Source organism: Polypterus senegalus, chromosome 3 (genome assembly GCF_016835505.1).
Source record: "Polypterus senegalus isolate Bchr_013 chromosome 3, ASM1683550v1, whole genome shotgun sequence".
Classification (NCBI taxonomy): Eukaryota; Metazoa; Chordata; class Cladistia; order Polypteriformes; family Polypteridae; genus Polypterus; species Polypterus senegalus.
The window spans coordinates 15,514,151-15,528,965 of record NC_053156.1 but is presented as its reverse complement, the minus strand read 5'-3'; the positions used below and the strand labels follow the sequence as shown (position 1 = coordinate 15,528,965).

Sequence of the window (14,815 nt, the reverse complement as noted above, 5' to 3'; positions counted from 1 at the left end):
TTGGCATTGGGTGTGACGAGGATGGACAGGATTAGAAATGAGAACATTAGAGGGTCAGCTCAAGTGGGTCGGGTGGGAGACAAAGTCAGAGAGGCGAGATTGTGTTGGTTTGGACATGAGCGGAGGAGAGATGCTGGGTGACTAATAATTTTCTTGATCTGAATCAAAATAAAATGGAGGTCCTTATAGCGGGTCCATCAGCTAAAACCCAAATTGGTCTTGGACATCTCGGCTCTTCCTCCGTCTTTTGCAAACCTCAAGTCCGCAATCTTGGTGTTATCTTTGACAGTAAAATCTCTTTTGAGAAACAAGTTAATTCTGTAGTCAAGAGTTGCTTTTTCCAGCTTCGTCTATTAGGTAAGATCAAGCCTTTATTATCTTCTAGGGATCTTGAGAAAGCTACTCGTGCTTTTATCTTCTCTCGCCTTGATTACTGCAACTCGCTGAATTCTGGGATTAGCAAATCTCTGATACGCAGGTTACAGTTGGTCCAGAATGCTGACGCTCGCTTCCTGGTTGGGGCAAGAAAGTCTGACTCTGTTTCTCCAATATGAGCTTCTTTACACTGGCTGCTGCCTGGCAGTTTTCAAATTGATTTTAAAATCGTGTTGCTAGTTTTTAAATCTTTACATGGACTCGCTCCTGCCGATTTATCTGAACTGTGTGCTTTACTCCAGCCATCTAGAGTGCTTAGATCTTCTGGCCAGTTGTCTCTTGTTGTCCCTCGTACCGAGTGTCAAACTAAAGGGGACAGCTGCTGCTCCTCGCCTGTGGAACTCTTTACCTCGTCACATAAAGGAGTCGTCTGCAATTCAAAACGAGATTAAAGACTCATTTGCATTCTGTGACCTTCAGTAATATTGATGGTTTCCTCATTGTGATTACGTAAAATGACTTCTGTTTATTATGCACTAGTAAAATACCCGCGTTTCGCAGCGGCGAAGTGCTGCCTTACAATTTTTATTAAGAAGAAAATTAAACCTTTTTAAACTGAGGGAAGATATGCCAATAATTATTTGTTAAGGATCTCTTTGTATACCACATTGTGAGTTCGGCCCTCCAGTTGTATTCTGACCAAGCTGTGCGCTGAGCTTACTCTTGAGCATGTAACGTACAGTCGGCCATGTGAACAGTAATCTTGTTTTAAATCTCACAGCTTGGATTGCTGCTGTCATAATCAGTTTGAGTTTCATGGTTTGTTTCAATTACGACAGTATTTGTAGGACTTGTTGTGTTGAAGTGACATTCGGCATCTGTCAAGCGTTGTAAGCACACAACCGGTTTCATCGATAACTTCACATCCAGCTTTTGAGAGTTTAAACATTCATAAACATCAAAGTGTCCACTACTGAAATCGTCACCTGTGAATCTAAGATGTTTAAGAGGCATTGGTGGTTGTCGAAAGGTGTAAAATATTTGGCCATTTTGGTACACTTGAAAGCGACAACCGAACAATTCACCAGCAGCCATCAACTCACATGCAGATCCATAGGTGAAGGGCTTAAGCATTTCACTCTTCTAGTGCTCCTGTGTAGTCTAATTATCTCCTGTACCGTCATCAGTCCACACCTTGAACCTGTCCAGTCATTCAATACATAAGACACAATGGATATCAAGAGTGAGCCTGATATGGCCGTGCAATACGTAACACAGAGAATGGAAAAGGCAGGCGCCATCTCCGGCATGGAGACCACTTGGTAAGTGACAGTTCTTTGATCGATGGTGATCACCTCGATAGACATGTTAATGGGGGTACGGTTGGAATGATAAAGGAAATGAGTACCTGAACAATGTAAACTAAGTCTAAAATACCTACACAATAACTATAATCGTAATAAACGAACAATAAAACAGCGGAGAAGCCGTGGATTAAATAAAAAGGCTGTAGTTATCAGCAGGGAGACGTGAATCCCGTGGCGAAGCAAGGAAGGGAATGTAGAGACCGGAGCGACAGACAGCCTTATATAGGCAGGCAGCCAACAACGTGGGAGGTGTGGGGATGGGGGACCGGCGACTGAGCTGCAGGCTATGGACGTATATATGTACGTAAGTAGGATTCAGTTAGCGTTGGGAACCTGCGTACCAAATTTCTTGAAGATGGGCCCATAAGTAACAAAGATCGTTGAAAAGTTCAATATGGTGCCTGACAGTGGCATCATACCACCGAAATAAGTACGTACATCGGCTTCGGTTAGCGCAGGGAAGCCGCCTACCAAATTTTGTGAAGATGGGGCCATAAATAAGAAAGTTTAACATAGCGGATGCTGCCGACCGTTATGACCATTAGGCATAGAATTTCGAAATGAAACGTGCCTAACTTTAGTAAGTAAGCTGTAAGGAATGAGCCTGACAAATGTCAGCCTTCTACCTACACGGGAAGTTGGAGAATTAGTGATGAGTGAGTGAGGGCTTTGCCTTTTATTGGTATAGATTTTGTTTATGTTCATATGTTTTATTTCTATTTATGTTATTTATGTTATTTGTTTGTTTTCTTTTATTCTTTTATTGTAAAGCACTTTGGCCACAGCATTCCTATGTTGTTTTAAATGTGCTATATAAATAAATTGACATTTGACATTGGTCTATTGGGAGAAGGGTGATAGGGATAGAGCTGCCAGGCAAGAGGAGAAGAGGAAGGCCTAAGAGAAGGTTTATGGATGTGATGAGTGAGGACATGAAGATGATGGGGGTGACAGAGCAAGATGACGAGGACAGGAAGATATGGAAGAAGATGATCTGCTGTGGTGACCCCTGAGTGGAGCAGCCGAAGCTTCAGGTCAATTACCGCCAGCCTATCTCAGCTTTTTCGATTGACACTGTGATTTTTAAAAGTGTGTGTTTGTTTATCGATTTCTTCATTTGATTATTGGCTTAACAACCGTTATGAATTTTATTTTTGTTTTTGTTGGCTCTAAGTTATTATGTACATATTTTCTTGTATGTTGATTATTATGTGCTGGCTCTAAGTTTCCTTAAGTTGTTCCTTGTTGCTTGTGGGTGGAGCAGAGGAGGCGGAGTCACTGTGACATCAGCACTCCTGAGCCCTCCCTCTGGCTATTGAAGTCAGGTAAGAAGACTCAGGAGCAGGAGACCATTGCATTTATCTATAGATGTGAAAGGCACCATATAATAGATAGATAGATAGATAGATAGATATGAAAGGCACCATATAATAGATAGATAGATAGATAGATAGATAGATAGATAGATAGATATGAAAGGCACCATATAATGGATAGATAGATAGATAGATAGATAGATAGATAGATAGATAGATAGATAGATATGAAAGGCACTATATAATAGATAGATAGATAGATAGATAGATAGATAGATAGATAGATAGATATGAAAGGCACTATATAATAGATAGATAGATAGATAGATAGATTGCAGAGGAGCTGCTGCTGTACTGATTGGTGATCATGTGACCCCCATCATGTGACTCACTCTTTTCCAGGACCTGGGAAGCTCGGGAGGCCCACCACGCAACTGGAAAGGCATCGGCATAGCGATGGTGGTGATCATCGTGGTCCTGGCCCTGGTCATCGTCTCAGTGATCCTACTGACCCCTGGTAAGATAGTGAGAGGGGGTGTTGGGAGGTGGCAGTTCTTCACAATGGAGTGAGTTAAGTGTGGCAGCTGAGATGCAGCAGGGCTTACAATGCAGTCTGCTGCCAACAGGGAAAGCCACAGCTCAGCATAGATGTCACACACTGGTGTATCTGACATGGGTGGGCATATTGGGCAGTCTGTGCCCCCCATTGATACCAAACCTGGCTGGGGGAGGTGACCTGTCTCTTTAACTCTTTCCTGTTCTTAACCCCCCCTGCAGATGAGTCCCGCCTCCTGCTGCAGTCCCGCCTGACTCTGGAGGACCTTGACAAGTCCGAGTATTTCATTCATCATTCAGATGCCACATGGATCAGCGGTGAGCAGCACTGCCCCCTTCAGTTGCACCTGCACATGACCTGCTCTCTCCCCTTCCACCTTCCTGACTGAAATGCCCCCCTAGTGGCCACACTGCACACTGCAACCTCACCTAGCATTGCTAAGCAACACCTCCCCCTAGTGGCTCCCTCCAGATCACCAGGCTAAACTTGGAGAAGTGGGACGAGGTGACAACCCCATCCCCCCCGACCCAAATGGGGCAGCACCGATGTTCGTTTATTTATTTTTTTTCATTTGGCAGATTCTGAACTGACTCTGCGGAGTCGAGATGGCCATGTGATTTTACTGAACATGACGAGCGGCCAGAGATCAACACTGGTGGACAACAGCACTTTTGTGAGTGTAACCTTTGTCAGTTTTAGACAGTGAGGGTAGGAGCCTGGGCATCATCTGGACGAAGGCCTGGAGGCACATATTAGAGGTGCTGAGGGGCCACAACTGGCCTGGCTGGCAAGTGGTCCCATGTGCTAAATGGGACTGGGACCTCTCAGCTGGCCCCAATATCTCATCCATGAAGGGCTGAGCGGCTTTGGGGGACGTTGGTGCCATTCTGATGTTTGTTTCTCTGATTCTGTCCACAGGTGACTCTCAAAGCCACCCGCTACCAGGTGTCTCCTGATATGAACTTCGTCTTGCTGGCCTACAATGTGCAGCAGGTAAGAGCAAAGCAGAAATCCAAGAGGTCACTGCCAGGGCTCATCTCCCCATTAATAACGTGAAGGTGATGGGCAAAGCATCATGGGGAATAGCTTGATCGGCAACTGTGTGAGTAGAGAGTGTGTGACCGAGTTGAATCTCGGGACCCTTGGATGGTTTAAGTGACCTTAATGGCTGCTTTTGTAAGGAAGTGCAACTTAGAAAAATACATCCTATTCACTGCTGTCACATTTGTCAAACTCTGGTTACGATAAGGACTCAATTGGCACAGCACCTTTTCCTGCTACATGCACACCTTCCAGGTAAAGCCCTCATTTACATAAACACACCTCTGTAGCAAGTACCAAATAAAACCTTTATTCATGAGACTCTGCCCATCAAAGTCCTACTTCTTATACATCTTTGAACTGAGCTCATATTTACATAAACACACCCTTAAAGTCTTTATTCATGTGACCCCCACCAATCAAAATCCTAATTCTTATTTATCTTCAAAGCAAGCTCTTATTTACATAAACACACCAGTACATCCTTCATTCATGTCACTCCGCCTATCAAAGTCCTACTTCTTATACAGTGAACCCTCATTTACATAAGCACACCCTAAAAAGTCTTTATTCATGTGACCCCACCCATCGAAGTCCTACTTCTTATATATTGTCAAGGTGAGCTCTCATTTACATAAACACACCCCTAAAGCCTTCATTCATGTGACCCTGCCCATCAAAGTCCTGCTTCTTATATATCTTCAAGGTGAGCTGTCATTTACATAAACACACCCCTAAAGTCTTTATTCATTAGACCCCACCCATCAAAGCTCTGCTCCTTTGCATCTTCTAGGTAAAGCTCTTATTTACATAAACACACCCATAAAGTCTTTATTAATGAGACTTCACCCATCAAAGTCCTGCCCTGCTTCTTATACATCTAAATAAAGCTCTCATTTACATAAACACGCCCATGCATCCTTCATTTATGTGACTCATCCTATCAAAGTCCTACTTCTTATATAGCAAAACCTTCATTCATGTGGCTCCCACCCATCGAAGTCCTACTTCTTATATATTTTCAAGGAAGAATGCGATCGCCTGAGCCTTTACCTGAGGAATTTGATCCAGTGGATGCCTCTGGGGTTTTCTACCTGTGGCTACTGAAAGCTAACAGAGCGGAACCGACGAGTGCAGGCTACAAAATTCTCAGCTGTTTACATGGCCATTTACCCGAGTTACTTGCCGAGAAATCAATTTGTGTTAACCCGGCTTCTCTAACCGTACGACGGGTGCACCGTGTATTTTAGAAACAGTCTTTCTGTGGAGTCGTTAAAGCGCATGTTAAATGCACGCAATGTGTGTGAACGGGCAGGAGGGGGCGCTGTGTTGCTTTTTTTTTTTACTCACCAATCCAGCTTTTCCTCAGTGGTGCTTCGCCCCCCCTTTAACATTCCCTCGGCATCTGCAGTAATAAATAAGAGCGAAGCAGAAGGTGCAATACGAGTGCCGCTTAATCAAGTAAAATAGTAATAAAAAAAAAACTCTGAGCTCAGCAGAATTTGGGATATTAAAAATGTTCAGGGGAGTCTGAAAGAAGAGACTGGGGTAGGGGTGTGTGTGTGAGTGTGTGAGTTTAAGTGTATGTGTGCATTTACAGTAAGTGTGTGTGAGTTTATGTATGAACATTTAAGTGTGCATGTGTGTGTGTGAGTTTAAGTGTGTGTGTAGGTGTGTGTGTGTGTGTGTGTGCGTGAGTTTGTGTGTGTGTGTGGGTGTGAGTTTGTTTTTGTGTGTGCATGTGTGAGTTTAAGTTTGTGTGTGTCCATTTAAGTGTGTGTGTGCAAGCTTAAATGTGTGTGTGCATGTGTGTGAGCGTGTGTGTGTGTGTGTGTGCGTGTGTTTGTGTGCACGTGTGTGTGTGCGTGTGTGTGTGCGCGTGTGTGTGAGTGTGTGTGTGAGTGTGTGCGTGTGTGTGTGTGTGAGTGTGTGTGTGTGTGTGTGTGTGCAGCCCTCCTCTTTTCATGCTCATCTTTATGCTTCTGAGCTTTCTGCTGATTCAGATTTCTCGTTTTTGTTGCTGGGCAGTAAGAATATGATTAATGGTTGTGGGGTGGGGTGGGGTGGGGGTGTCATTGAAGAAGAAGGGGGAGTGGGATATGGAGGTGGGCAGAGGAGTAGGAGATTTGTGTGGGTGAGCAGGAGCTGAGTCTGAGATGTGGGGGGTTTATGACTGTGACAAGAAGCTGCAGTTACTGATGAGGGCTGGCACCACGCTGGGAAACTCAAGAGCCGTTGACAGGGATCTGCGAGTATGTGGGGGTCAAGTCAGTAGGAGAGGGTCTATCTGTGGACCATTACAAACTGGTCAAAGGGGGACACAAAGTGACAGCCACAATGAGTCACCAGTCGAGACTATCCCTTTGAGGAACCCTAAAGGACCAAGAGGGACACTGAAATACACAAGCTACCCCGACACACAGAGGGACACTGAGAGACCCCAGTGAGAATCCTAACACTTTATGACAGAAGAAGACATTGTGCGGGACTCTAAGGGACACTGAGAGACCTCCTGGTAGACACCACAACACAGAGAGACTCAATGACAATCCTAGATCCTATACGAGGGATGGGGGGTTTCTGTGGGATAAGCTGAGACACATTAGGAGACCCCAGGAGGTCCCCCATGAAACGTCATGAGCAAGGGAGACACAAAGAGGAATGTGACAAGACAATGAGTGACACTGACACGCGTGGTGTTTGAGGCAGTGAGACACCATCAGAGACATTGGCTTTTATGTTAGTGAGGGGACTTGACCAAGCGGTGGGCCTTGGGCGGGGCTGAAAGCTCGTCCAGCCAGGCTGTGGGAAGCAGGCAGCTCCCCCTAGCGGCCACGCCAGACCCCAACCAAGCTGTGGAGGACTCCATCTCCCATGGGGCCCTGCGGGCGGTTGGGGAGTCACCGTCGGCCAGGGAGGCTGCCACCAAGCGTCCCGGGGGAGATATTGGACTGCCCATGGCGGCTCCCCCGGAACATAAGTAGCAGGGGCGTCCCTGCCGGGCATGGGACCCGGCTGTCCTTCACAATATATATAAATATATATATACTAGACATTAAGCCCATTACAATAATGTGTGTGTGTCTCTCTGTCTCTCTCTCTGCACAGGGAATACACAGGGAGAGACTGAACATGTGCGGCCCTGCACATTTTTAATAAACTTTCAAAAACCTCAAGTAAACTTTTTTCATGTTGTCATTATGGGGTGTTGTGTGTAGAATTCTGAGGAAAAAAAATTAATTTAATCCATTTTGGAATAAGGCTGTAACATAACAAAATGTGGAAAAAGTGATGCGCTGTGAATACTGAGTATACTTTATACATAAAATATATGTTGTCATACCTTGCATAACTGAATAACCTTTATGGCACAATAGCAATTCAATACATTTATGGTCATTACAGTATTTGGATTTAATAATCTTCATGTGGGTAAAGGCTGACTCGCATTAAATAAGTAGAGCCAAATAATGCAGTCAGGGAGCATTTGAATTCAGCCGAGTGAAAAATGACGGCTGTCCGATTTAACTGCGATTTTAGTTCCCTCTCCTTTCTCTTTCTCACATCGCTTTTTGGAAGGAAGTCAGTTTCGTAGTTTTTATGAACAGTTTGAAAGTGCCTTTCCATATTTTTCTTCTTTGGAAATGCAATGATAGATTGACAGATCAGACAAACGCACTTCGACTGTGACATTGTGAGAGAAACAAATCCTCTTCCAATTCCACATCCAGCCCATACCCTCCCCAAACAATTTTTTTTTTTAAGTCCCTTCTTTAGTCGATATAAATTGGAAGGCTAACTAGATCACAGCCGGAGTTTTGCAGTAGCTCATGCATTTGATCGTGCGTGCGGGAAGACCAGTATGTTAGAAGAAAGGAGATCTCAGACTGGCCGCTCTGTATGTCAATCAAGTGGCAAATGCCATAGGGAGGATATATGATAGACTAACGTTTTTAAAAAAAAAATGTTTTTGAATGCAATGCGATTTACCTGCACTACCTTTGATCTACCGGTCGATCGCAATCAACGCATTGGGCACCCCTGATCTAGAGGGTCACAAATGAGGGAGTCAAGAGTGGCCACTAGGGGGTGCCATACGGCTGAGTTTTCACAATGTGTTTGAAATAGCACTTGACAGGAATTTGCAAAAAATGACCTAAACAATTCACAATAATGTTAAATATAATGAGAATAATCTCTCTATTATAAAAAAAAATCCTGGAAGGGAGACTAGGGAGACGAGACGTGATCTTCTCGAAAGACAAATTGACGTCCCGCGAGTGACATCAAGGCAGTGAGACAACATTTAAAACAAGTTCACGGACATCTAACCAAGCAGTTGTTGGAATGCTTTTGGCAGACACACTTCATGTGCTCCCAGCTCTTAAAACAACGACAAGCGACAAGCAGAACACGCAGCTCACCAGCAGCAGCAAGACAGCAGATGATCCGACCACTTCTCCTTAGTGTGTGTTCAGCCCACCCATAAACACGAGCGGGAGAGACGCGAAGTGGCAAAAGGACAGCTGCTGTACAGGCTTTTAAATGATCGACACGCAGCTCGCCAGCAGCTACAAGCCAGCAGATGATCCAACTCCAACACCTTAGCATGCGTCCAAAAAACAACGCGAGCGGCAGAGACACTAAATGGTATTTCCTCTAGGGGTCGCTAGCTCCCTAGTTGGAATACCGTATTTACGCATGTACCAAACGCACATTTTTTCCCGAAAATTAGCATTAAAAAATTAGGTGTGCGTCACACACGAGGAAATGTAATTCTGTAATGTTTACTTCTTCTGCTTGGGCTCACTCACTCACGCTCTCTCTCTCACGCTCTCTCTCTCACTCACTCGCTCTCTCTCTCTCTCTCTCTCTCTCTCTCTCGCACTCGCTCGGTCGTGCTCTCTCTCTCTCTCTCACTCGCTCGATCGCTCTCTCTCTCACTCGCTCGATCGCTCTCTCTTTCTCTCTCTCTCTCTCTTTCTCTCTCACTCGCTCGATCGCTCTCTCTCTCTCTCACTCGCTCGATCGCTCTCTCTCTCTCTCACTCGCTCGATCGCCTTCTCTTTCTCTCTCTCTCTCTCTCTCTCTCACTCACTCGATCGCGCTCTCTCTCTCACTCACTCACTCTAAACCCTTCCTATACAATCACAATGCACGTCGTACACAGGGCAAAACGATTTTTGTGATTTTGTTTGTAAAAATTAGGGTGCGCGTCTTACACGAGGGCACGTGGTACACAAGTAAATACGGTAAGTTCTTTTGTAATTGTGGCGTTTTAAGTAACCTGAAACTATATAGTGTCACAGGAGGCTGCGGGACAGACCCAGCCGGGACACCTGGAAGGACCAGGTGGTGGCATATACGTCCTCCGGGCCATGAGGGGGCAACCACCCTGGATCTGGAGAGGACCATGGGAGAGGAGCAAGGAGGCTCAAGCCCATTGGAAATCGTGGCCACTGCCAGGGAGCGCCCCGAGTCTCAGAGACCCCGGGAAACATTCACTTCTGCCACACCCGGGAAGATGGAGGAAGAGCCTTCCAGAGACACCCAGAGTGCTTCCAGATGCAAGAACAGCACTTCCGCCACACCAGGAGGTGCTACCGGAAGAACATCATCGAGCACCTGGAGCATGTCCGGGTGAACATAAAAGGGGCCGCCTTCCTACAGTCTGGGAGCTAGAGTCGGGAGTGGGAGCAGGACAAAGATCCCGTGGAGAGAGGAAAGGCGGCCCACGGACATTGTGGAAGAGGCCCGTATTAGGGGTGTTTGGTGCGGGAGCACCGTGCTGTGTGTATCTAGAAAATAAACGTGTGCTTTTTATAAAGATGTGGTCTCGGTCTGGTGGTGTCCGGGCTGAACCCCTCACAATAGATATAATATTAAAAGGCGATATCTCTCTCATAGTGATACGGCGGTAAGAAATCACATAAGAGAAAATCCCTTAGCTCAGCGTTTCTCAACCTTTAAGTATTTGCGAACCGAGTTTTCATAAAAGTTTTAATCGCGCCCCCCCTAACATTTTTTTGAAATGAAGATACATATTTTATTACACCTACTTAATTTTTATCGACATTTATCTAACTCTATATTCATTGTTCTCGTATCAGAATGTAGTTCAAGTTCATTTGTTTTGGTTTCAACAGAAGTTTTTTTTCATATTTTTGATTCTTGTTTCTGAATCTTTTCACATCTTTGTGCCCCCCTAGGGGGGCCCGTCCCACAGGTTGAGAACCACTACCTTAGCTTTCTTTAATGACAATTTACTCAGCATTACAGATGAAGGAAGCCATAGCCGGACAATTACCAAGGTGGGATCTTGATCTATACCAGGGGTGCCCAATGAGTCGACCGCGATTGACCGGTAGATCACAAAGGCAGTGCGGGTAGATCGTGTTGCATTAAAAAAAAAATTTTTTAAGCGTTAGTCTATCAAATATTATCCTCCCGATGGCATTTGCCACTTGATTGACATACAGAGCGGCCATTCTGAGATCTCCTTTCTTCTAACACACTGGTCATCACGCACGCACGATCAAACGCGCGAGCTACTGCTAAACTCAGGCTGTCTAAGTGATCTAGTTAGCCTTCCAATTTATATCAAATAAAAAAGGGATGTTTGGGGAAGGTATGGGCTGGATGTGGAATTGGAAGAGGATTTTTTTTCTCACAATGTCACAATCGGAGTGCGTTTGTCTGACGTCCGAGGTTCGATCCCCTATGAGGGGTGCAGTGGAGTGTGTACGCCTGATGAGCCCAAAACAGGGCGAAACACGTGGCGCGTACTCTTTGCATTATTTGACAGTAAACTACAGTATGTAACATTCTATGATCTGCGTCTCGCAACTGAGAGGGCACCCGTGGCGGATGTTTGCCGACTCGCAGACCAACCACACGCGTTACCTGGTAGGTAACCACCCATACGATCAGATTGTGATTCAGACTTAATGCTATGTATATATATATATATATATATATATATATATATATATATATATATATATATATATATATATATATATATATACTGTGTATATATATATATCAACAACAACAACATTTATTTCTATAGCACATTTTCATACAAACAGTAGCTCAAAGTGCTTTACATAATAAAGAATAGAAAAATAAAAGACACAATAAGAAAATAAAATAAGTCAACATTAATTAATATAGAATAAGAGTAAGGTCCAATGGCCAGGGGGGACAGAAAAAACAAAAAAAACTCCAGACGGCTGGAGAAAAAATAAAATCTGTAGGGATTCCAGACCATGAGACCACCCAGTCCCCTCTGGGCATTCTACCTAACATAAATGAAACAGTCCTCTTTGGATTTAGGATTCTCACGGAAGGACTTGATGATGATGGTCACGTAGAGTTCTGCCTTTAATCCATCCATCATTGTTGGAGCATCATGAAGCTTTGAGTAGGTGGAGGTGGCACAGGCCGCCACCACAAAGAAACCGGAAAAGAAACAGAAAAGAGAGTAGGGGTCAGTACCGATTTTAGAGCCACCATGAATAGTTATTATGAAGAACTGAACATACAGAGTATCAGGATTAAGTTAAAGTGAAGTTATAGAAGGCCATGTTAAAGTAATGTGTTCTCAGCAGTGTTTTAAACTGCTCTACTGTATCAGCCTGATGAATTCCTATTGGCAGGCTATTCCAGATTTTAGGTGCACAGCAGCAGAAGGCCGCCTCACCACTTCTTTTAAGTTTTGTTCTTGGAATTCTAAGCAGACACTCATTTGAGGATCTGAGGTTACGATTTGGAATATAAGATGTCAGACACTCCGATATATAAGATGGAGCAGATTATTTAAGGCTTTATAAACCATAAGCAGAATTTAAAGTAATCCTGAATGACACAGGTAACCAGTGTAGTGACATCAAAACTGGAGAGATGTGTTCGGATTTTCTTTTCCTAATTTGGATTCTAGCAGCTGCATTCTGCACTCGTTGCAGTTGATTGATGTCTTTTTTGGGTGGTCCTGAGAGGAGTGCGTTACAGTAATCTAGTCGACTGAAAACAAACGCGTGAACTAATTTCTCAGCATCTCAGCATACTGTGTATATATATATATATATATATATGTATATATTGTAAAAGACTGATGAGAAGACAGCAAAAAGGTTTGGGGTTTTCCGGCCCCGTATATTGTCGAGAATCCACAATATATATTCAAAATATAAGGTCAAAACATAAACAAAACTGTTCATATACGGCCATTTTATTAGGGAGGAGCCGGAAGTGGAGGGATGCTGGGAAGGACCGTGAGGGAGGATGGGATTGATGACATCAGGACAAGATGGCGGAGGAAGGGCGGAAGTACCGTACTGCGGTCAAAACCCGGCTTATGGTGGCGGAGGGTCCTTTTCCTATGAGGAAGCAGAGGGAGAAAGTTAGTACCCGCCATTCCCTGCCGCTAATGTGTTCCCAGGTGCGCTCAAATTGGTCCGAGGTCTCCTACTCGCGCGTGCGTGACAATATATATATATATATATATATATAAAAATATATCATTTTTAATGTAGGTCGATCACTTCGACCTGGTCATTTTAAAAGTAGTTCACAAACCGAAACAGTGTGGGCACCTCTGATCTATGCAGTCTGCCATTTTTCGTCACTACACTGGAAGGATTTTCAGGACAGATGACGTTATCACCCATCCGTCCGTCGGCTGCTGTCCAAGTCTTTCTATACTGTCTTCTCCACGTGCAGGCCCTTACTTAGGGTCCAAACATGGCAAGGGAAGGATTCCATTTCATCTCTAACATACGGAAATAGTACACGTTGCTCCTTTTCGTAGTTGTACCTTCTCTCTTTAAATGCTTGCCTAGCAGTTCTAAATGCTGAGAGCCCCTGTGTCCTAACTTTGGCCTGGCCTGTACAACTGAGTGGATTTATAAAATAATTTTTGTACAGAGCGCAGAGAGATTAAGCTTATATTCTTATTCCAAGTGGCAAAAGGACAGCTGCTGTACAGGCTTGTGCAATGCGACAAAAAGCAGAAAGACAGCAGATGATCCAACAGCATCTCCTTAGCGTGCGTTCAGCCCCTTCACAACACGAGCAGCGTTATACGTCAGGGGCCGGAAATTAAGGACAATATTGTTTTTACAAAAGTGAAAGTGAAAGTGAAAATAATGCATATGTAACAATTCCCATGAAAATAACAATCTCTTTAAATTGTATATCTGGTAAACCAAACATGGGGGTGGGCGAGCGAAGCGATCAGGAGGCAGAGCCCCCTAGGTACAATAAGAGAAGATCACAATAATATTAGAAAATTCTCACTCAAGTTGTGTCCTCAGAGGGCCCCCGAAGACCACTAGGGAGAGAGAACGAGGACATCAGTGGTGTCCCAAGAGGGAGCTTCAAAGATGACGTAGGGAGTTGCCACTAGGGGGTGCCATGCGGTGGAGTTTTCACAATAGCTTTTGAGATGGCGCTTGGCCATCACATGTTACATATTGTCGAAAAACATTGAGAATAATAAAAAAAAGAAATAAGTACATTTTTTTAAAAAATGAAATAAAAATAATTAAAACAATAAAGCCAGCAATGTGAAAGAGTCACAGTAATATTTCAAAATACTGAGTTAAGTTGTGTCTTCAGAGGGACCCGAAAGACCACTGGGGAGAGCTGGACTGAGGGCATCAGCAGTTCCTGAAGAGGGAGATGTGGTATGGAATTTCACAGCTGAGGAAGAGAGTATCCACTAGAGGGCACCATACAGCGGAGTCTTTGATAGAGTAGTTAAATAGACTCACCGGCCACTTTATTAGGTACACTTTGCTAGTAGCGAGTCGGACCCCCTTTTGCCTACAGGGCTGCTGTAATTCTTCATGGCATCGATTCAACAAGGTGCTGGAAACATTCCTCAGGGATTTTTGGTCCATATTGACATGATAGTGTCATGCAGATTCGGCTGTAGATTTGCCAGCTGCACATCCATGATGTGAATCTCCTGCTCTACTGGATTGAGATCTGCTGACTGTGGAGGCCATTTGAGTCCAGTGAACTCCTTGTCATGTTCAAGAAACCAGTTTGAGATGATCTGAGCTTTCTGACATGGCACGTTATCCTGCTGGAAGGAGCCATGAGAAGATCATAAAGGGATGGACACGGTCAGCAACAATATTCAGGTAGGCTGT

General features: G+C 44.3%; 1 protein-coding gene across 8 annotated transcripts in view; it reads left to right on the top strand.

The window, feature by feature from the left end:
- LOC120524873 (inactive dipeptidyl peptidase 10) overlaps positions 1-14,815 on the top strand; it is a 107,008-nt gene that overhangs the window by 44,522 nt on the left and 47,671 nt on the right. For 7 of the 8 annotated variants that reach the window (XM_039746682.1, XM_039746687.1, XM_039746686.1 and 4 more), the window contains exons 2-5: positions 3,461-3,575; positions 3,836-3,931; positions 4,193-4,287; positions 4,533-4,607. The exons of the other annotated variant lie outside the window; for it this stretch is intronic. In XM_039746682.1, coding sequence (XP_039602616.1) covers positions 3,461-3,575; positions 3,836-3,931; positions 4,193-4,287; positions 4,533-4,607 — 381 coding nt within the window. The remainder of the gene's footprint in view (positions 1-3,460; positions 3,576-3,835; positions 3,932-4,192; positions 4,288-4,532; positions 4,608-14,815) is intronic. 8 annotated transcript variants of the gene reach the window in all.